The sequence below is a fragment of the Pagrus pagrus genome (genome assembly GCF_965226575.1).
Source record: "Pagrus pagrus genome assembly, chromosome: 6".
NCBI classification, from domain to species: Eukaryota; Metazoa; Chordata; class Actinopteri; order Spariformes; family Sparidae; genus Pagrus; species Pagrus pagrus.
In genome coordinates this window covers 10,342,542-10,364,331 of record NC_140190.1, presented here as the reverse complement: position 1 = coordinate 10,364,331, position 21,790 = coordinate 10,342,542, and the positions used below count along the sequence as shown (strand labels likewise).

The 21,790-nt window shown below is 41.9% G+C and overlaps 2 protein-coding genes across 5 annotated transcripts; one reads left to right on the top strand and one right to left on the bottom strand.

Moving 5' to 3' along the window:
- Positions 1 to 537: 537 nt before the first annotated feature.
- Positions 538 to 7,668, top strand: serbp1a (SERPINE1 mRNA binding protein 1a). Of its 4 annotated transcripts, none has more exons than XM_084354629.1 (9): positions 538 to 903; positions 2,418 to 2,601; positions 3,177 to 3,323; positions 3,461 to 3,529; positions 4,552 to 4,626; positions 4,832 to 5,003; positions 5,694 to 5,738; positions 5,834 to 6,058; positions 6,264 to 7,668. In XM_084354629.1, exons 1-9 carry the CDS (start codon positions 648 to 650, stop codon positions 6,318 to 6,320), a joined length of 1,230 nt encoding a protein of 409 aa, XP_084210755.1. In that variant the 5' UTR covers positions 538 to 647; the 3' UTR covers positions 6,321 to 7,668. The 4 variants fall into 4 exon arrangements, with proteins under 4 accessions (XP_084210755.1, XP_084210753.1, XP_084210756.1 ...); XM_084354627.1 differs by having other exon boundaries at positions 3,458 to 3,529; XM_084354630.1 differs by having other exon boundaries at positions 540 to 903; positions 4,835 to 5,003.
- Positions 7,669 to 9,222: 1,554 nt separating this feature from the next.
- On the bottom strand, positions 9,223 to 19,841 carry il12rb2 (interleukin 12 receptor, beta 2a). Its single transcript, XM_084354453.1, has 16 exons — positions 19,705 to 19,841; positions 19,250 to 19,372; positions 18,276 to 18,536; positions 17,091 to 17,214; positions 16,768 to 16,958; positions 16,297 to 16,439; positions 15,859 to 15,991; positions 13,747 to 13,820; positions 13,014 to 13,224; positions 12,668 to 12,850; positions 12,464 to 12,565; positions 11,705 to 11,848; positions 11,480 to 11,605; positions 11,260 to 11,371; positions 11,067 to 11,154; positions 9,223 to 10,975 (listed from the first exon to the last, which is right to left on the bottom strand). Exons 2-16 carry the CDS (start codon positions 19,311 to 19,313, stop codon positions 10,508 to 10,510), a joined length of 2,424 nt encoding a protein of 807 aa, XP_084210579.1. The 5' UTR covers positions 19,314 to 19,372; positions 19,705 to 19,841; the 3' UTR covers positions 9,223 to 10,507.
- Positions 19,842 to 21,790: the final 1,949 nt, after the last annotated feature.

Below are 21,790 nucleotides of genomic sequence, written 5' to 3'. Positions count from 1 at the left end.
AAAAATTGTTCCCATTGACAATACAAGCGAGGTTTAAAAGGGCCTGGGGCCCAGTGTGGTGTGAATACTCCTCCTGATTTAAAAGCCAGTCTGTCAGTGTAGATTGATGATGATGATTTTATAAGTAATTACTTAATTATACTTTGACCTTCCCTCATGTCTTGTCTTCTTCTAAACCAGAATATATTAGCCACAAACAGATGCACCTGCTATCTACTTTAGCATTTTACAAAGTCGTCATGAGAGTATAAGTGCTGGTGGAGTAGTGCAGTCATCTTTAATTAAAAAGCTTACACAATATTGTGGCCAGCAGTCATGAAGTCTGAGGAGGTTTTTCAGAGAAGTCAAAACAAGAGCTCAGAGTGTGTGTGAGGGCACCCATGCTTGGCTTTACACAGGCTAGAAACACCGGAAATACCGGAAACTGGGTAGTGTAGTTTTTCACGTGTCTTTTGCCCGACTAAGTCAATTGCATGTCACTTCTACTGAACTACATGCCCCACCCGCGCCAACCCAGAGGTCCCGGATGTCTATCGCGCCGGAAGAGAAGAAGGTCCTTTTCCCAGCCATCTTGTGGCTTCATCTAGCGAAGTGTTCGCACCAAGCCTCATAGAATCGGAGGAAAATCCTGCTGAAGGGGCGCCATCATGCCCGGACAAATGCAAGAAGGTTTTGGCTGTGCCATAACCAATCGGTTCGACCAGTTATTTGACGACGAGTCGGATCCGTTTGAGCTGCTTAAGCAAGCCGAAGTGAAGAAGAAGGAGGCTTCTGCTCCTGGTGCCGCCAAGACTGCAGCCCAGGCTGCCAAGCAGCCGAAAAAGGAGTCCCAAAAAGACAGAAAGGCCCCACTGGCTGATAAGAAGGAGGAGACCCAGGCACCCGTCCCACTTAAGAAAGATGGTAAGATTTATTTTTGCGTTTTAGGTGTTAAATCGAAACAAAAAGATGTCGGGCTAACAGGCTAAGTTGCTTGCTTACTAGCTAGCAACGGTTCATAAGCCGCCGTGACATGAGGTCCGCATGGCTGCTTTTGTCCCTCTGTTGGCTGTCAGCTGCGGGAAAAATGACATTTATACAAACGTGTAAAGCAAAGGGTCGTGTGGGGCTTCAGAGATTTGGTGACAAACAGTTTGCGGGCCAACTTGTTTTGGCTTGCCTCCCCCTCCCCATCGGCCTGGTTGAACAGGCAGAACCAGAAGCCAGGCTCACCAGAGAAAGTGGCCTCAGGATGTTCAATGTCGCTTCTGTCAAGTCCTGACTGACACCAAGACCACTTTTTTAGCTGACCTTTTCACGAATTGGCCGAAAGTAGATAGTTTCCACTAGATTTTAAAAATGTAAAAAAAAATTAAAGGCGAGTTGTGTTTTTTAAGTCTCACACTTGTAAATACAACGTGTTTCAGTAGTGTGAAGTAAACAGGTTGAGTCCATCATGGTGGATTTGTGAGACTTTAGCAGCAGCGCTGCTCTCACGCTGATGAACCTCGTGGTTGTAGTGTGGGGCGTGTTGAAGCACAGCCTCCAAACTGCTACTTCCCATTGGCGCACAACACATGTGATCGACCTGCCTCGCAACATTTACTTACTCACAAATGTCCGTTTTACTGGATAATCTATTCAGATAGCCTTAATTATAAATTAAACATGTAGCCTGTAATCACATGTGCAAAGTGTACTTATTAGTCTTGCAGTGCGTCTGTACCAATTTACATTTACTAAAAGCAGAATTGAGGCACCTGGGGTCAGGAATTGACTCTGAGATAAACACACATTCACAGACAGCAAGTTGGCTAATATCATGATGCAAGTCAGCCAAGTGGTCTCATGTGTGTGTTAGCTTGAGAGAAGATGAGACAGGTGCGCAGACTGTAGTGCGCCCAGCTGCTGCTGTGTAGTGGAGGGTGTCTATTTTGGTAGCTGGTGATTTAGGCAATGGGTTGAACCTGTTGTGTCACACTGGGTCAGAGGCAGCCAACCACGCACCGTGGAGGGTTAAATGGTTAATTCCACCGACAGTGACCCCGGCTTTTAAACTGATCAGCACACTTGATAGTCAGAATAGGAAATAATGAGTGATCGTGCCGTAAACTCTTGATCCCTCTTTATAATGTTAGATTTACCTCTCTAATAAGTTTCCACAAAACACATGATTTTTTTTGTGCACTCAGCAGTTTCAGTTGCTTACTCTTTTAGTAATCAAATTACAATGCAGCCAGGAAGATGGTTTCACAGTATTTAATGAACAGATCCTTCCCACTGCCGTAATTCTTTAATTCTGCACATTAATTGAAATTTTTTGCTCCATTTCAGCAGAACAATCAACTCCTCCTCTTTCTCTTGTCAGGGGCTCAGCAGTGGGTCCCAATCTATCAGTGCTATTGGTCCTCTAATCCTCCTGTTGTGGTCAATCCTAGGTGCCGGCATGAGGAGAATGGGCCGCAAGCCGGAGGGCGATGGCTCCAGACCCCAGGGCGGCCAGGGAGAGGGGCGCCCCCCCACAGACAGGCGGCCTGTGGACAGGCGGCCCCCGCGTCGCTTCGAGAGGCCTGCTGGTGAAGGCGGCGAGAAGCCCGAGGGAGGCGAATTCTCAGTGGAAAAGTGAGTTTGGTTTCTAATGAGCAGATATCATTAATTGGAAAGAGGAGGAGAGTGAATCCAGTGCTTTATAACTTTTTACAGGGTGTTTCCAAGCTCCACATGAGGCAAAAGTAGCACTGGGAAGGGGGTAGGGTAGGGTAGGGTCAGCAACTGTTAAGGCGTTGCTTACTATGATAAGGCTTAGTATGTCTTGCCCGACTGCTGCTATGCAGCTGTTTATCTCATCAACTTATTTATTTAAAATTGATATAATAAACAAAATAGTTGTAGATAATAATATCATAATAGAATTTCCAAATGTAGATTTAGACCAGTTTCAAGCTTCATTCAGACTTGGACTAAAAGACAGAATCATTTTTATGGACTCTTGGTATTTAAATCATCCTGAAGTATTTACGTTTGCATTTAAAGCACCTTTTGAACACACATTCTTTGGTCATTTTGCTATCCACTCTGTCACACGTAGCTAATAAAACAAAGCCTTTAGATGGCCGGCCTTCGATCTAAGCTTCTGATAGGCAGAGAGACTTGTGCTTCGATGGTGAATTGACCAAGCTCTCTGTCCCTCTCTTCAGACCCATTGGTGATAGGCCGATGAGAGGACGTGGCGGCGGCGGCGGCAGAGGTGCCCGTGGAGGCAGAGGACGAGGCATGGGACGCAGCGATGGCTTTGATTCCCGAGGAAAACGTGAATTTGACAGACACAGTGGCAGCGACCGATCGTAAGTACTGTTTCAGCTCTTATGTAGCCTGTATTTGATTAAATATTCTTAATTTACATCAGGTCTGTTGAAGACGTTTGTATTTTCATGCTGTGTATGTGTAATGATCCTGGCTAAAGCAAATGTTGTTTCAGTAGTCTGAAAGGTGAGGAGAAGCGTGGTGGAAGTGGATCTCACAACTGGGGCACCGTCAAGGATGAACTCAAGTAAGTTGTTATAAATGCAACATAGCAGAAACTCTGCATGATTGGATAAAGATCACCTGAATGCTTTCCTATAGCGAACACTTGATAGTGTTTAACAGCTGTTGACACTTTATGATAAACATCATTTAATAAATGTTAAATGTATAGTAAATAAAACTTGATAGTTTTCTCACTGTTAACAAACCATTTATTAAGCAGTAGCTTATTGTTAAGTGGCAGCTGATGTTTACAAACCTTAACAATGGCTTAATAAATGAACAATTATAACAAAATTAACAATAAATGCACCATTTGTTAATGGTTATAAATTATAGAAACCCAAATTATTTGAATAAGTCAAAATACTCGGCTGCCAGTTTATAAGTCACCCTTTGCTAAAACCAATGCAGTTTAATACCAACTGTCCTGCAATAAATGGATATTAGAAAAGGTTATAATGTTCAGTTTATGTTCACTCGTCTGGTTATTTTGGAGGTTGTAGTTTGTGGTGCTGTTGAACTGTATTGTGCGATACTGTTACTAATAATTAGTTCAGATTAAGTTGACTTGATTATAAGAAACCCCCCCAGTATAATGCAAAACAATTCAGCAGCACCACACAGTCTTGAAAAAGTAGGGCTGCAGCAGTTACTTTTATTATTGATTAATCCACAGACTATTTTCACAATTGATCAATTACAATCAATTATCATTCAATTTTTAAGACTATTCGTTGCAGCTCTCATTAATAAATGCTTATACATGATGGATGATTAATGTCCAATTTTATTATATAATACATTTAGACAGAACATAAATTACCATAACTCCCTACAAGTCAAGTGAACATAATAACTTTCACAGAGGTGACGTTCATTTCAAAGGCTGGCTGTTGCAGTGGATTGCTTTGTCAATATTTATAAGCAGCCATGAAGAGTTGTCACAAGATATGATCTTCCTCATCCTATCAGTCAAACAGTGAAATGAATATAAACATTGTGTAATGTCTGACCTTTTTTTTTTTTTGTCTTTTTCCTTTGTAGTGAACTTGACCAATCAAACGTCACTGAAGAAAACCCTGAAGGAGAGGAGCATCCACCTGCTGACTCTGAGAACAAGTAAGTTCTTGGTTTTTGTCTTCATGTGTCCTGACTAATAAGAAAACAATGTAAAAATACAGTTTTTTGGTAATTGATTAAGTATTCAAAACTTGGCAATTGTTCGGCCGGCATATTGGTGTCTGAAGCAAGAACACACAGGTACAAATCAACACGGATTTATCTGAATCATAACCCTGTGATGTGTGTCTGTGTGTGCGTGTTGAAGGGAGAATGAGGTTGAGGAAGTGAAGGAGGAAGGCCCCAAGGAGATGACTCTGGACGAATGGAAGGCCATGCAGGACAAGGAGAGGGCCAAGGTGGAGTTCAACATCCGCAAGGTCAACGAGGGAGATGATTGGAACAAAGGATTTGTGCTGCACAAGTCCAAGGCAGTGGTGAGTGTGAACCATGATTTCAATTCATATTTCACATTAGATTTTGGTGATAAATTTGATGGGCTTTACTGTGTAGACCATGCTGATGTTTTGGTCGGCATACTAAGAAAATTGCACAAATAGGCCCCAGACAAAAACCCAAACAAGTCATTACTATAATGTAAAGCCCTTTCACTTCAGAGTTTTCAATGAGAAAACTGCAAGGCTATCTTAAAGCAGATCAGATATAAAAGTGTTGCATCAGTTTCCTGTTGAATGACACAGAAGTGTCACCGTCTACATATAGCTGCTAAATGAAAGTGCAAATGATCCTTGTTAGCAGTTTGTCACAAACTGTGCTCCACAGGACTGCATGAAACTTGTAGCTGCCCGACATCATTAATTAATCAGACTTTTATTTGTTACAGTATATTAAAGAGTGATGTCATGCATTGAATTATTTTTTCCATTTTCTACATCCCTCTCTGAGTAAACACTTCTGTATCGTCTTCGTTTTGCATTTTTATTTAAGATTTAAGACCAAAAGTGAAGCAGTTCAATGCACAGATCCAGGCAGGAATTGTAGGGCTTGATTGTGTGATAATGAAATTTAAAAATGTCTCAAAACATTGGCATTTGTTGTTGGTAGAAATATGATTTTGCTTAACATTTTGTAAATTTTTTTGTATTATTTTCATCTCTCCATCACAGGATAAGAAAACTGAGCTGATTGAGACTGAGCCTGATGAGTCTAAGGTAAAACCTCTTGTTTTTGCTCAGTGTCTGAACTCAAATCAAACGTATAAATACATCATACATAATCCCCTTTTTCGCCCTCATTTTTTTCACAGCAGTTAGATGATCATCACTTCAGGAAGCCAGCCAATGACATCACGTCCCAGCTAGAGATCAACTTTGGAGACCTGGGCCGTCCAGGACGCGGACGCGGTGGACCACGAGGTGGTCGGGGTGGTCGTGGCCGCGGCGCTGGCGGCGGTGGTCCTGGCAGCGGCGGTGCTGCTGGTGGCTTTGCCCCTGAAGCCGCCAGGCCGGTCCGTGCACCAAGGACTGACAAGGTAGATCATTTTAATAGGAAGTTTATCTGGTACCTATCATTGCCATCCTAAAGGTGTCAGTGTACCTGTAAGAATGAGGGTTACCAGTTAAACTTGAATTCGGGAGTTAGTCCCCCCTCTTCACATAAATTATTTTCCGTCCCTTCTTCTGTGGTATGTCTTTGAAATGTCTGACTTCTAACTCTTATTCTGCTTTCCCTCACAGTCATCTGCGTCTGTGCCCAATGTGGACGACCCAGAGGCCTTCCCAGCCCTGGCTTAAGCTCCGGCTGCGGTCCCTCAGGCCTACAGGAGCCTTTTGAGCACCTCCACTATGAGGCTTGCATGTTCCTGGATCCTTCAGCAAAGTGAAATGATGGAGAAGAGTGTCATCAACAATGGCACTCGACATGAGGACTGAGTTTTACCCAATAAAAACAAAACAAAGATGGAAAAAAACAGAAATTAACAAAAAAAAATAAACAAAAAAAGAAAAAGAAAAGGACTTCTTGCTACTCTGGAGCAACTTATTGGTAGAGGTTTTGTACTTGGAAACAAAGTAGCAGGGATGTTTTCATACAGTATTTTTTTCAGAGGTTATGCATTGTCCATTGATAAATTTTTGTAATTGCTGCTTGAAAATATGCATTTCGAAATGTAAGCATAAGAAGAGTGTGTTTAGCTTGGTGTGAGCCATTGCTTGCTCGCTTTTGAAATAGGCACTGTGGAGCTCCAATCCTAGCTCATTAGCTCTGCCGCACCAGGTGTTCCTGATGAAGTTAGAGCTTCACTCATTGAGATTTATAGATTTTTTTTTTTTTTCTTTCTTTAGCACTGGGGTATTGTTTTATATTTTATACAGGAGGTCTATTCTTCTATGATCTTCAGCCTGTAAATCTTGACTATTTTCATAAATTCTTTCAGAGACTGTATTTCACATGGTGCAAATAGGACACATCTCGATCTTTGATCAGGGGATGCCGTCTACATTTGAATGCATAGATGAAATGGCGCCAAAATCTGTATTAAGGTTCTTTTTTACTGAAATGCTCTTAAGGAGGAACATTAGGTCATTTTGGAGGAACGCATTGGTGAATTACTCGACTAAATTTGCATTGATCCTGACACATTTGTCTAGTTGATTAATTTCAAGCTGAAAGTTATTCCATGTGTTCAGATTTACTTGTACTTAGGGTGCTACACACCATCTAATGTCTCTTCCTCCCAGCCCATTTCATCTTTGATTACTCACCATGTGCAGGTCAATTATTGCCTTTGTTTTCACTTTAAAGAGTGATCGGGAGAGGAAGTGTCTTTACACAGTTGAGATGTGGCTGTAGTCGTCGGGGAGCCCTCAGACCTGATCCGACTGTTTACACTCCACTCGAGCATCCTTCCACAGATGTAAACTCGGCCCAGCTTCAGCTTGTTTCTGCAGTCTGTTCTGTGCTGATCTTTTCCTCCACTGTTGACTCGCCCTGTAGCTTCCACAGTGGCACCACTGCATAATTGCTCTGAAAGAAATACAGTCGTTCATTGTGTGGAACAACTGAAGTGCTCTACAAATGTGTGAATTCTAGCCCTGCTATTAGAGACCTCTGTCGGTAAATAAAGATGGTCGATAAATCTTTTGCATTGTCTTAATTTTTAAAATCCCGTGGGAAAAAAAACCTGATCTACAGGTATACAGTGTTTATTTGGTTTGTTTCTGCCTACAAGCGCATATCTCTGTACGTGATCACTGACACAAGTTACCCCAGTTCTGTTTAAGCTGAGCGTCCAACCGGGAATCTGGAAGAACTTGATCGTGTATGTCAAATAGTTTCTTCACACCTTTAGGATTATAGTTGTGGTATTCAGAGCCTCACCTGCTGCTGCAGATTCACCGTCTCAGACCAGCACAAGAGAAGGATCAGACCGTAAAGATGAATGTTGCAGGGGATGAATCACTCTAATGACATTACAACTGACACTCTTCAGTAAGTCTATCAACTTAAGTCATTTGGAAATGCAAATACTCACCAGTTGCCAGTCTGGAGAGATTACTCCCCAAAACAGTCCTGAACAATTAATTGTAAATAAAATAATAAAATAAAAATGCTATCAAAACATACATTTTTAGACATGACACAGCAGTCTGGCTGGAGGGTAGGCAGTGGTGGTCAGTCTATTAGTATGAACAGATGGAAATATCCTCAACACCTCTTGTGCTAATTCTACAGAAGCCCTTAACAGTCATGGGTCAAACTTCATTTCCTATTTCCTGTAATGGGTTAAATTTAATTTGTTTAATGGACGATCGCAAGTTTTTTGTGTCACTATCACGTTACAACAAATGTTTCTGAGTGTGGCATCATGACTTTTCCTCTGAAGTTTGCACCATTTTTGTATGTTAATGACATGTCTCGACAACCATTTAATGGATTGCCATTAAATTTTGTACACATGTTCGTGTTCACTCGCAAGATTATATTGATTGGTGATCAAGTATTCATCTAGTGCCATCAGCATGACAAGAATTCAAATTGACCGATTCTGTTTATATGAAAGCAAAGAACAGCTGTGCTTGTGATCATTTCTTTTCTTTTTCAGATTAAGGAGTACGCATTATGGCTGTCCTCAGCTTCCGTAGATAGGTGTGCTGTGTAGTTTTGGAAAAGAAATTGAAGCTCAGAAAGGTAATAATGTTATAATAAATACTCAGAAATATACTTTTTTGAGATACTCTCTTGACTGAAGAAGCTGTTCTCAGAGTAATAAGGTCCCCACAATGTTTATGCAGCTTAAGGTGGCTACTTAGAAGGGTGCTGCAAAGATAAACAAAGTAAATTAATGAAAGAGTATTGTCCACCGATGGTTTATTCAGCTGTGAAAACTCCAAAACTGCACTACTCACAGTGCACCTTAAATATTATACCTGCAAACATTAGCATGTTAGCATTTTCATTGTGGTGTGATAGCGTGTGATTGTTAGCGTTTAGCTCAAAGCACCTTTGTGCTTAGGTACAATCTCACACAGCTGCTAGCATGGCTGTAGACTGTTAGTCTTCATTACATCTAAAAATCTACAGAGTTGCAATTGATTGATCGTAATTCTCATCTTCAACAAAATAATAATAAATCATCTGTCATCACACATTAATATTATAATATTATAATACAAAAGTAACTAAAATACCCCTCAAGTGAGTGCATCAAAATAAAATACAAAATACTGGAACCAGAAAATGTATCAATTTAAAAAACATATATTTTGTATTTCCAAATTATAGGAAAACACATCTTTTGTAAGATTAGGCAGAATTTGTACAAGACATTTAGATCTTTATTATGTATACAAGGCTCTGTTGAGAGTTTCAATCCTAGAAGAGTAGGGAGAATAAAACTGTATCCAAGCAAAACTGTACAAAAAAAGACTAAAAATAGTATTTCTGGTACAGTATGTAGAAACGTTCTTAGAAACACCTTTAGCCGAAGGAAATGTACTGAATGCTGCCACTTCCTGTATCCATTTCAAAGTAAAACCCTTCATTTCCAATGAGAAGCCCTCTCGGGTTTCAAACGTGGTCAAGCCATATACTCGGCTTTCACTGAGTCTTGTTGTTTATGTTTTATGAATCATGGAAAAGAGTATTTAGAAAACACAAAAATGCTCCATTTTCAAGTATCATGGTAGAAATTGCATTTTACATTACATTTGTCGTATTTTGAAAATGTATTTCGAAATACGAGGAAGCAACTGAAACACATATTTCAAATAGAAGTAACAGAATTACTGCTCAAATGTGTAAATCTGAGAGACATTTACTTTTCTCCTGTTGTAGATGAGCTAAGATTGAGGTAGCGTAGATGTATTTAAAGGCACAGTCATTATAGAAGATGGTCCACAATGCCAGGCTGTAATAGAGTATGCGTTTGCATTTGTTGTTTTACACCAGACAGGAGACGTTTTGACATGTAACAGCCAAGGGAAAGCCAGGTCAGTTCCAGGGTCCTTGTATTGTGCATGCCGCCTCACTGTCATAACCTTCTGGGACACTTGACACGTGTTATTAGTACCACCTGTGATTTTCCTGCTGTGACGAGTCAAAATGTCTGCTGTGAGAAAGGACTCGTCGATGCTGTCAACATCTGCCTTATTCAAACTGTCAATTATAATTATAACATCTGATATACTCCGTCTTGCAGCCTTCACTCTTTTTTTGTTCATGGTCTCAGTGTGTCCATGCTGCTCCGAAGACAAAAAAAAAATGATAATGCATGAAATGAAAACAAAAGCACTTTTTCCGCTGTCTGCGCGACAGCTCTGGAGGACTTCAGAGGGAAAGCTGTTTTTGTTACAGTTCTGGTTTCAGTGAGCGAGGAGGTAGTTCATGGACACCTCAGTGAGATGCGTGACCGAAAAATAACCAAGAAAATCCAGTCACCACCTCCAGTCGTCGTGTCCTTTGGTTTAGTAGTGTTCTTCCTCTAAAAAGGGTTGTCCTGAAAGAAATCACTGCCGCCGATTTTGACAGCATCCAGAGTCAACTTCCCTCCAAACGCCAGCTGATCGATGACGATGTTGTGAGTTGGGAAAAAACCCAGCATGTCATCGAACTCTTCTTCGTCCTCCTCCTCATCCTCATCTATATTTTCCTGCCCGTGTGATGAGATGTAGTCAATGGTTGTGTTCGTATCCAGAGAGGTCTGCGTGTGGTCGGAGGTGTCGGAGTCGTGGGAGAAGCTCTTGAGGTAAGTGGTCACAGGGTAGAGCAGCGAGGCCGGCTCCGTCGACGGGCTCAGGCTGGTTAGAGGAGGGAGCTGCAAGGAGACTTCTGCAGGCCGGTGGGTGTCTGTCCTCTGCTTGGGCAGCTCCTCAACATCCACCAGGATGGGCTCTTCTTCCTCCTCGGTGATGGTGGAGTTACTCGGCTGCAGCTGGAGCTTGATCTTGCCCTGATTTGAAGGGAGACACAGGCTTAAACTATGAACACTGAGCTGCAATTTCCGGTAGATTGTTTATTATTATTCACTTTTACATAATTACCTTTTCCTGGGTACACTCTTTAGCCCATTTGCTGTTTGCAGGATCTGGCACGTCATCGAGCATGAGGCACTGAAAAAGCACCCAGACCCTGAGGGGGAACATGGGAACACTTATGGCAACATAATAACATTGTTTTCTGCTTGGTAGTTGTTTTCACTTATAGATCCATATATTGCTGCTGTTGCTCACGTACCTCTGCTTTACTGCTTTAGTCTGGTACAGGCACACCAGGAACAGCACGATGACAACAACGCCTGCACACACCAGTATCAGGGATAGTTGTACGTCCTCTGCAACACTGACAGCTAAAAGGGGAGATGTAAGATTGTACATTTGTCTCCTCGGATACAGTCAGTTTAAAAACATACAGCCGTTTTATCTGTAAAAAATAAATAAATTTGAAAGCTGCTTACTCTGGACGTAGGTACTTTCACCTGCGTGGCCTTCGCCTTTAGACGTCGAAGCTGTCATCCACAGTTTGTAGACAGCTGTAGGCAGATCCTGGATGACATGCGTCCTCTCTGATGCTGGTACATGGTCTGCAACACACACTCACGTCATTGTCTGCACCCAAAGAGTACACCCTACATTCGCCTCAGGGTGCAAGATGTTTCATCAAGACAATAAATGGGTCTTACAATGCCGGCATCTGCCGCCGTTCTCTAGATGGATGGTGTAGTTGGTGATGCAGCCCCCGCGCTGACCTCTGGGAACCTTTTCCCAGGTCACTGTCACTTTGTTTCCCTCAACCCTTTTTTCGACTGATGGACCAGCTGTCGGAGCTGCAAGCCCAGGACAAAAACAGACTGCTTAACAGGACAGATCATATAGGAAAGGAGTTTAAAGATCCAGTGTGTGCTGCACCGACCGAACACCCTTCGCCTCACCCTCCTCTACAGTGGCTGCTAAAAACGCAAAGAACAGAGAAGGCCCTCTCTGGTGCCAGTGTTGTTTTGGCCCTTGTGGGCTACTGTAGAAATTAGGGCTACACAATGTAACGTTCCGCATCGACATCGCAATGTGCCCATTTTTACGATTGATTGTTTACAATTGTTTAATAAAATGCACTCCCCAGCAAAATCCCCCCAAATCATGATCGCTTCTTTCAAAATAGAGCTATTCAAGTTATCTGCTGAAATTTCCTATAACTTCTCATATCACAGAAAACCAAAATATCGCAATGTCAGTTTTTCTCAATATTGTGCAGCCCTGGTAGAAACATGGCGGACTCCGTGGGAAAAGGACCCTCCCTCTGTAGATGTAACAAAAACACAAAGATCCCCAGTTTCTGGTGATTATACTCTAATTAACACAAATGTACGAGTACCATATTCCATTTCTGCCCCTAAATCCTGCACACTGGACCTTTAATATAATGTTGCATTACTGAATCTTACCTGATTCCAAAATGGTGACACCTGTAAATCTGCTCCTGCTCACTGAGTTGTCATTATAGACGACACACACGGCTCCCTCGTAGCACTCATATGGCTGAATACCTGCGTAAAGAAAGATGGAGGTTACAATGAACAACAGAGAAAAGACGACCCTGTGGAGGTGAGTTATTTCACCTGTGTGTCATGTGACTCTACATGTCCCACCTGTGATAACAGCCTGGTTGTCATTCCTGTTCAGTCTGACCCATCTGAGCTCCTCCATCTTGTGGCCCTCTGGGTACCACTCCACCACATAGGCTGCATGTGGCGGTGCAGTTTCAGGTTTCCTCCAGGAGATGGTGACACTGTGGTTGCCTGCAGTATTGTGCACAACCTTCAGGGGGTTGGCTGAAAAAAAGGAAACGCATGTGTGAATGCCTGACTCTGGGTTCAGTATTACTAATGTGTCTGGCCTCTTACAAAAGACTCCTCACGCAGAAAAATAGGCAAATTCTGGCATCACAAAGTGACAAAACAAGCACGACCACATGCAAAGTTTCCTTCTCTTTACCGTTTGTGTGATGGTTTGTGATTCTAGCAGGAGGGGACATCCCTTTGGAGTTGCGAGCCGACACCGTGACCTCACAGTCGGCACAGAACTGGACCGTATAACTCCTGGCATCTGCATTAGTGTCGGCGCTGAAGTTGAATCCAGAGTTCTGGCTGTGAACGCTGACCTTGTACCCTGTGATATTCCCCCTAGCGATGGAAATGTTGGCCTCCTGCAGTCAGAGAGATGTTTCAAAGTGAACCAGGGAGTTAGGTGCCATACATTTGCTTTTGTTTAAGTTAAAGACACAAGACACTGCACGTAAGACACATCATTTCTGTGCAGCTCCTCTTTTCTTGTAAACTGAAACTGCGGCGTCTGCTGGCAGGTTTCACTTGACTCTTACTGTCTTTAGGTGAGATTAAATGACTGAAGGTGTGTGTGTGTGTGTGTGTGTGTGTGCGTGTGTGTGTGTGGTCGAGGCCAGGGATATGCAAGTGTTTGAGTCAGGGTGTCACACCTCAACAGCGGTCAAGTGTTGACCTTTAATTTGTACAGAACAGAGCAGGAAGACCATGAAGTGTTACTATGGCGACAACACCGCACGCCCACACAGACAGAGAGTGAGAGAGGGAACATACGAATCCTCAAACTTATGAAACTGCAGCAGTCACGATCATTCACAACAAGAACTATTTAAAGCTCTCGCTCAGAAACACAAACTGAGGACTTTTTGAGAAGATTTCAAACTCACCTTCCAATAAACTCTCAGGGATTTAAAGTCAGAGGCGGGTTCAGCGTACCACACATCCAGCTCTTTGGCGGGAGCTAAAAAAGACATTTTTCAATGAGTGAATGTTTACAGATTAGACATGTTTTATGACTCACTACCTAACTGATTTGGATTAGTCTGATGTAATGCTTTAATATCATTTGAAAGTGACAAACATCCAGTCTGCAGCTCTGTTATATTTTCCTGTGCGAGCTCAAGTCTGACGGCAATGACTAACACTTCCAAGAAACCTTGTGCAGTCTGAATCCATACGTTCACATCCGATTTACAATAAAGACAAATATGGAACTCAGAGACAAACACCTGAAGGTTGCTAAAGATAACATCCGTCACAATGACCACCGTGTTGCTTTTACTTTGTCAAGTGACGCACAGAGAACACTTCCCTGCTGGTGAGTTCAAGTGTTGTTGGACAAACTGAGACACAGCTGCAGCTAGTAACTTTTTCTATTTACAATTATTGTTTGTCTTTTGGGTGTAAGCCTGAAATGCTGGATATCACAGTTTACCCTTATATCGTTTGATCAGCTTGTTACCACATGAGTTTTCCTTCTTCATTGGAATAAACTGATTAATATAACTGATGTATGTCCACATTCATCGGATTTGGATTTTCTGTGTTTTAATACAGCAAATGACACTTTATAAAACTGTTCATGGGGAGTAAAACCTCTCAGGGGTCGAAGTAAGTAACGTCACCTTCGTCAAATCTGCGAGCCCAGCAGCAAAGAGAAGGTTTGAATTCAATACTTCCCGACACATTTTGTTTTAATATGGTCAGGAGAAAAAGAAAGCAGAGAGCAGTGGGGTCTATGGGACAAGTTTCAAATAAGCGCCTTCATACGACTGCCACTTCTTTTAGTTTTACTTTCACATGATAAGGCAACTAATTGTTTATTGTGGTACGGTAGCTTCCCCAAACATGTTTCAAATCCCTGTGAATAGATTTTCACACTGTCCTGGACTAAGACATTATGTGCTCATCCGAGATATGTGGAAAATGCAAGTGTATTGAATGTGCAAGCAAGACTCAGGGTCATTAACGTTGCGTATGGTTGACATATAGTAAACATAATTTCACAGTGTGTTTAACAACAAGACACGTGAGCTAACCAGCCACGTCTCTGTCCATCATCCAAATCAAGATTTTCAAAAACAAATGATAGTCCATGTGTACTGAAGGAGCAAGTCGAACAGGTAACTGGATGTCAGATGATCATTTGTGTTCAGGAGAACGGTGCAGGCTACTTCCTGAAGCTTGTGTGTGACAGGTGCTATCCTGAAGATGCACTGAAGGACTACATTTAGTGTTGTAATTAAGATAAAAAGGTTTAATACACAATATGTAATTGCTGCTGCTTGAAGTCTCTCGATCATGAAACTAGCTAAAGTCTTGTTCACGTTATGTTAAGTCACGTTCCTTCCTCTCTGACTCTCTCCTGGAAGTTGTCTAGACAGGCGCCCTAATGAAAGGCACTGTTGCGTGAAAAGTGTTGGAAACACAAGTACACAAGTCAACTAAATATATAACCAAGTTTGAGTCTTTTGTATCTTGATTGTATCTTTAAGAAACTCTTTACCAAAAGTGTCTCTGCTATTTGTACTCTGACTTCTGCACCTGCATGCTGCTCATGTAGGGCTGATGATGGCACTGCTTGCTCATATCTTCACACCATCAGTGTTATAAATGTGCAGCGATAGCCCCCGCGGAGCATCTGCTTCACTGCTTCTCAACCACTTTTTTTCTACGCTCTTGCTCAATCTTTAACTTACACATAATAAGACTCACCTACAGTTTTATTATAAGCTTGGTGCAAGCTGCTCTGCATATTACGTCTCATCATGAATGAATGGCTTTAAGTTGGCATGTTTCAGTGGCTTATAGGTAGTCGGTGGTGAGCTGATAACTGCTTGAAAAGCCCAAACTAAAGGAAATGTTACTGCATTATCTGATATCTTGCGTAGATAAAACGCCACAGAAATCCTTTGACTGCTGACTTGTCTGTCCACAGAATCAGAAGTACTTTCATTCAGGAAGTGAGAAATACGCAAAGGTTGCCTCTTTGAACTCACCCTCCTCTTGAGTCCAACTGCTAATGTTTGAGCTCCACTGGCTCCACAGGCCGCTGCTGAATTTGGATCTGGCTCTGAAATGGTACAACCTGTAGGGCTCCAGAGACGAGATGGTCCGAACCTGAGCAGAACTCTGTAAACATGACAGTACATTAATTTAAACTCACTCATCCGTGCGCCCGACTCCCAGTTCAACAAAGATTTCTATCATTGATGGCCATGCTGTACAAACACCTGAGACGGTGTAAAAGGTCCCATTTGAGCTTCACCTCTGTGCACATTAACCTGAAGTTCATATCTGCCTTTAGCTTTGACTCAGCAGATCCTGGCAGTGACTGTATGTCTTCAAAGGATTTAAGTAACCTTCAATATCACATGCAACATCTCACTGGAAGTCCCTGTTCTGGAGCGATCTCAACAGTTAAGACTTCTTCTTACTGAGTCTGGATGAGACGTCCACGTCTGTGCTTCTGCTCCGTACTGGATCTCCAAATGTTGAGTCTTCAAAGACTGCTTCACGTGGATGATGCACTCTCGGGAAGAGCAGTCGGAAGGGCCAAGCTCAGGAGTCGACGGCATCGCTGCACAGATAAATTAAAAACAAAGGTCCTGAGCAACAGTGAGGAGAAAGGCTTCAAAGGGCACCAAAGGTGAGATTTTGGTGCTTTCTTTGCCTTTAAAGAAGTGATTGAAAAGATAGGATTCCACTAGATAAATGGTGGACGTCACAATTAGTCACCACTTCTCATAAACATCAAGCTTGGAGCTTAAAAGCAGGACAGATTTCACTGCAAAGCTGGTTTCAAGTTCCACTCACAATATCATCGTGATATCATGCCTTGCAAACGAGAAACATCGCACTGTCTGTGCAGAAGTTGCAAAACAACTCACAAACTGCTGCTTTCTTACCAATGTCACTGAGCGTGTAGTTGTGAGTGATGGACACTGCAGAGCCCAGGCCATTTCGGACTTTGACCCACACAGCGATCGCCTCGACCGAGCTGGAAACAGTTACACTAGCTGACGATGAATCACTTCCCTTACTGGTGACGTTGTAGGTCACTGGCTTGACTGTGTGGTTCCCAGATCCAGTTCTCACCCTGAAACACACGACCCCAAGTTTCATTTTACAGTGGATACCAACAATAGGATGTTTATTGAGCTGAAGGTCACATAAACGGGATGGTTTGTTGACTTTTAACCAGTTTCCTCAATTTCTCTTTCGGTCTCACCACAGCTCGGCAGTATTCCACAGATACGTTTCTCGTCCTCGGTTCCAGTCGCAGATCACGACGCCGCTCGCATTACTGTCGACCTTGTAGACGCATGAGATGTTTGTAGGCCGATCCGGTGGGTCTGAAGGGGAAACAAGACGAAAAAATTAAATGAAACCAAAATAGAGAACACAAAGCTAACAGTCAGTCTAAACTAGGCTACAGGTATTAGTTTCGATTCATTTAAAGGAACAGTTCAAAAATGAAAATTCAGTCATTATCTACTCTCCTAAGCAACTTCAGTAGATGAGGACTTGTTTTAAAACATAAAAAACAACCAAACAGAAATACAAAACGGCTCCATACAGCCCAAGTTAATTTAAAAGATGTGATTCACACCCTCAACGCGTGGTCGAGTTCGCACACACAGGGTGTTAACAGCATCTTTACAAAACAATTTGGCATGTCGGCATTGGCTTTTTTTTTTCAGTTGTTTCTTTACATTTTAAAACAAGTCCCCATCTACTTCAGTTGTGTAGGAGAACGCTGCAACGCTGTTTTCCTGCGAAGCTCCAGAAATGTTTCATGGATTCATGAAAACTTGACTACATTTTCATCTTGGGTGAACTTATCCTTTAAAAAGCAATAATGTTAAAGGTGAGTAATAGTAATATTATCAATGACACTGCCTCAACCTTTTTATAAACCGTGGATGTGTCATTTTAAACACACGCATGTACTGATTTGCATGTACTGTATGTTCCACGCTGCATGTGTCACGCGTCTAATAGCCACACACCCCTGTGGTCAGACTAAGCAATTTATTTCAGTTAGCTTTGACACTTAGCTGCGCTCAGCCCAGAACACACAAACAGTGTGTGTTCTAAGTATAGAAGAGAAAGCAGAACTGACAACACCTCTTTTCTTTTCCTTTTTTGCACCCCTTATAGCTGAAAACAAGTCATGCCTTAAGATATGAAAGTCTCATCTCGAAACACCACGTGTAAAACAGCCTGCAGGGTTTTTTGTGCATCTCCATGTCAGTTTTGAATGAGAACAATGTGTAAGTGGAAAATAAGGAGGTCACTATTTATACGTGTTAAAGAATTGCCATTTTTTTGTCTGTAAACAATGAAATCTCTGCAGGGAGAAACCTCTTAGTGAGATAAAGGATGCTTTGCTGCTGCTTGGTTTCACACTCACATCCCGCTGAGATGTCCAGTCCGCAGGGGTCGAGAGCCGCAGAACAGGTACAATGGCAGCTGAATGTTCGGTTCTTGGCTATCTTTACCACATTGTAATATATACTCGTATCATTAAATTTGATGTGCTTCTGTGGCGTCGGCGGATGGTCGCTGCCCATGGATCCCTTGCACACGCAGTTAAAGGTGCAGGACACGTTGAAGCTGGAGCCTCGCTGCACCACAAGTCCGGCGCTGGACTGGATGGTGCAGGATGTGTCACCTGGAAGTAGAAATGATGACTTACACAGACTGCACGGTCGTATTATCTGGTTATGTGACTGCACTCAAGAAATGTGTTGAGTTTAAGCACAAAGCACATCATTCTCATGCAGATGCACACTTTTAGAAACACCACTGATAAAATGTTACTTGATAACTACAACAATATCAGATCAGAGCGACAACCAATGAGAATAAAGTCACAAATAGAGCCCGACTGATATTATCGATCCATATTGGCTTATCACAGATATGTCAGTATGTACGATTATACGGAAAAAGATGCTTGGGGTAAGTTATGATTATTAAATTCCCAGTAAATGATGAATGGACTGTATTTATATGACACTTACAAAGCAAGTCAGCTTTAACAGGCTACCATGCAATGTGCCACCTGCGATAAGCCATCACACACTGATGGAGGAGCCACCTGGAGCAATTTGGCGTTCAGTATCTTGCTGAAGCACGAACACCCGGCCGATGTATCAGTATCAGAATTTATTTTTACTTCCAAATATCAGCATCAGCCCCAAAAATCAAGTATCAGTCGGGCTTTAATCACAAATGAGAACCAACACTACCAGAATAATAACTTTTTCTAGAAAGGATTATCCTGTAGGCTACATCCCATAACTTCCCCTGTAATATGAAGAAAAAACACATTCACCTGTAGCTGTAACAGAGATGTTGGATGTGTGTGTCCATGGAGCTTACCTCTGCAGAGCTGCACGGCCAGCAGCACAGTGACAACAGTGAGGATGGACCATGTCTGAGACATTGTCACTATGAGTCATCAGTAACTGCCTTCTTATATGTCTCTTAAACTGCTACTTCACCCTTAAAACGAGGGAAAGCACACACATGCAATGAGGTTAAGTTGTGTTTATAGATGAAGCGATTTTAATGTCTTTTTTTTAATCATCGAGCAGTGATGCTGATCAGAGGTTTCATTCTGGGAAATCTCTCGGTACTTTTTTAAATTACCCTCCTGGCTGCTGCCGCTTATTTGAACCATTAAGTTGTGTATACAAATAAAACATGTTTACAGTTTAAACAGAGCTGATGGAGCTGCACCGATGTCTTCTTTACATCTGGGGTTTAAGTGCAGCTGCGTGCGCTCATTAACGTCGGAGATACAAACAGGCAAAAAAAAAACCCAAAACACTCACCAGAACATCACATCCCAGCACCATGTCAGCCTTTTACTGTCCCGTGAGGCTTTCGGAGCCTCTATCCGTCGTCATGTTTCCTCCTAAACATGTTCATGTATCCACAGTGTGTGTGTCTGTGTGTGTGTGTGTCCACAGTGTGCTGAGGAGTGTTGGCTCACTGCCGCCCTGCTGTGATGTGACTGAAGTCTCAGAGTTAGTCACCAGTGAAGTGAAGTCACACACACACAGACAGATGCAGGGTCATCAGCCCTCACAGCTCACAGGGTGTACACATGAGCAGAGTACTAGTTCCTGTACTCACTGATGGAGTGTAACTGAGTAGATGTACTCAAGGGCTGTACTATTTTTGAGGTACTGTATTTATTTGAGTATTTGATTCGTTACTAGTTACTTTACATGTTACATAAATCATATCGTATCAGATTGCTGAATATCAGATTCAGGTATGTACAATATCTAGATACATGTAAATATATGTATTATTTAATTTAACTTGCACTTTTGATACTCAAGTACATTTTTTGCCAGAAAATTACTTTTGATATTCAAGAACATTTAATATTTTAAGGCTTTTACTCAAGTACGGGTGACTTAGACCTTTACCAAGTATCTTTACTTTAAATCAAGTATGACTTTTGGGTGCTTTTAACAACACCGCCTGTACATTATTAAATTAGGATTAAGAGTAGAAAAGTTACATTTTTGTAGCTTCCCCTCTAAAATGATTTTACACGTATCCATAAATGTACTGTAGCTATCACAGTCCAGAAGATGAGAGGACTGGCTCCTTATTCAAACATGATGTCTACAGACTGATGTTGTATGTTGATGTCACATCTTCCAGGTTATGACACCTTTTAAAGGAGTTGCCACATCACAACATCCACTCCGATGAATTTACGTCATCACATTTTCCATACAGCCTCTCACTGTCTCAATCACATATCTCCATGTGCATGGTGCAGCGGGGGATTTCCCCTCAAAGCTCCACCACATTGTAGCTTTTTTTTTTAAGATGAACAGACACAATACTGTGATCAAGATTAATAAAACAACTTATACAGAAACACCAGACACATGAAGAGATAAGATGGTTTTAAAGATGATGAGCCCCGTGAAGATTTCTTACATCTTCACTGTCAGTATATGAGGGGACCTCCTAGAGTTTAGATTTTCAATGAGGAAGTGAGATAACTCTCAGGAAGTCGACAAACTGTGTTAAACTGCAGGTGGTGCATGTAGTGAGAAAACCTTGAGGTTCAGGTCAGGAGCAGATAACTACTGTAAACTACTACACACCGAGATGTGTGACGGGAAACCCCAACTGACTTCTGTCTGGGTGTGTTTTGGAATAATTTCACACTGAGCGTCACTTCACTGGGTTACAAAACACGGTGGCTAATATTAGAAACATGCAGAGGTCACACCCCAATATCACAATAACAGAGAGCAGCTCATGCAGAACAGCTACTTTGACTAGGCACCAGCATGTGTATCATGAGGAGTTACCCGTCTTAACTCCAGATTGTGTATTTACTTTAGGTCGTTCAACAAGTTGTAAATATGGCGTTATTAATGGCAAAAATAAAAAGCTTATTAATTTTAAAGCAGAAATAAATTAGCAGAAAGAAAACATTGTGGTTGCCAGGTTGTGAATAGATACTAGCCTTGCCAGGTTAACGGAGTGTATAAATGTATTAAAGGTGCAATATGTAGGCTAAGAAATTGGCAGCATATCCCCAGAGTAACCTCTAACTGCTGCTAAGCTAAGCTACCATTAGCTGGTAAGCTCAGTTAACTGTGCAACTAGCAGTTGTATTAACTGACTGCACAGACTGGTGTTGTTTACTACAGGGGCTAGCTGGTTAGCATGCTCACTTCAATAGATATCTCTGCAACACAATACATTGACGTCTTTGACATAACGTAAAACATGTTAATTCTTCACATTCTGTTGATAATTTTGGTAATTTTTTTTTTATGTTTTACATTAAAATTCTTACATATTGTGCCTTTAAAGAGCTCAATAATTGGACTAAGCATCTACAGTCATGCTAGCATTCTGCAGTTAGACATAGCAGCG

What these genes read in the sequence shown, in the direction of transcription:
- serbp1a (XM_084354627.1), top strand. Translation starts at nt 648, where the DNA reads ATGCCCGGACAAATGCAAGAAGGTTTTGGCTGTGCCATAACCAATCGG. An exon ending in CACAGTGGCAGCGACCGATC is followed by an intron (nt 3,324 to 3,457) that starts GTAAGTACTGTT and finishes ATGTTGTTTCAG; the next exon opens with TAGTCTGAAAGGTGAGGAGA. An exon ending in TGCACAAGTCCAAGGCAGTG is followed by an intron (nt 5,004 to 5,693) that starts GTGAGTGTGAAC and finishes TCTCCATCACAG; the next exon opens with GATAAGAAAACTGAGCTGAT.
- il12rb2 (XM_084354453.1), bottom strand. Translation starts at nt 19,313, where the DNA reads ATGTCTCAGACATGGTCCATCCTCACTGTTGTCACTGTGCTGCTGGCC. An exon ending in CTACACGCTCAGTGACATTG is followed by an intron (nt 16,440 to 16,767) that starts GTAAGAAAGCAG and finishes TTATCTGTGCAG; the next exon opens with CGATGCCGTCGACTCCTGAG. An exon ending in ACTAAAGCAGTAAAGCAGAG is followed by an intron (nt 11,155 to 11,259) that starts GTACGTGAGCAA and finishes GTTCCCCCTCAG; the next exon opens with GGTCTGGGTGCTTTTTCAGT.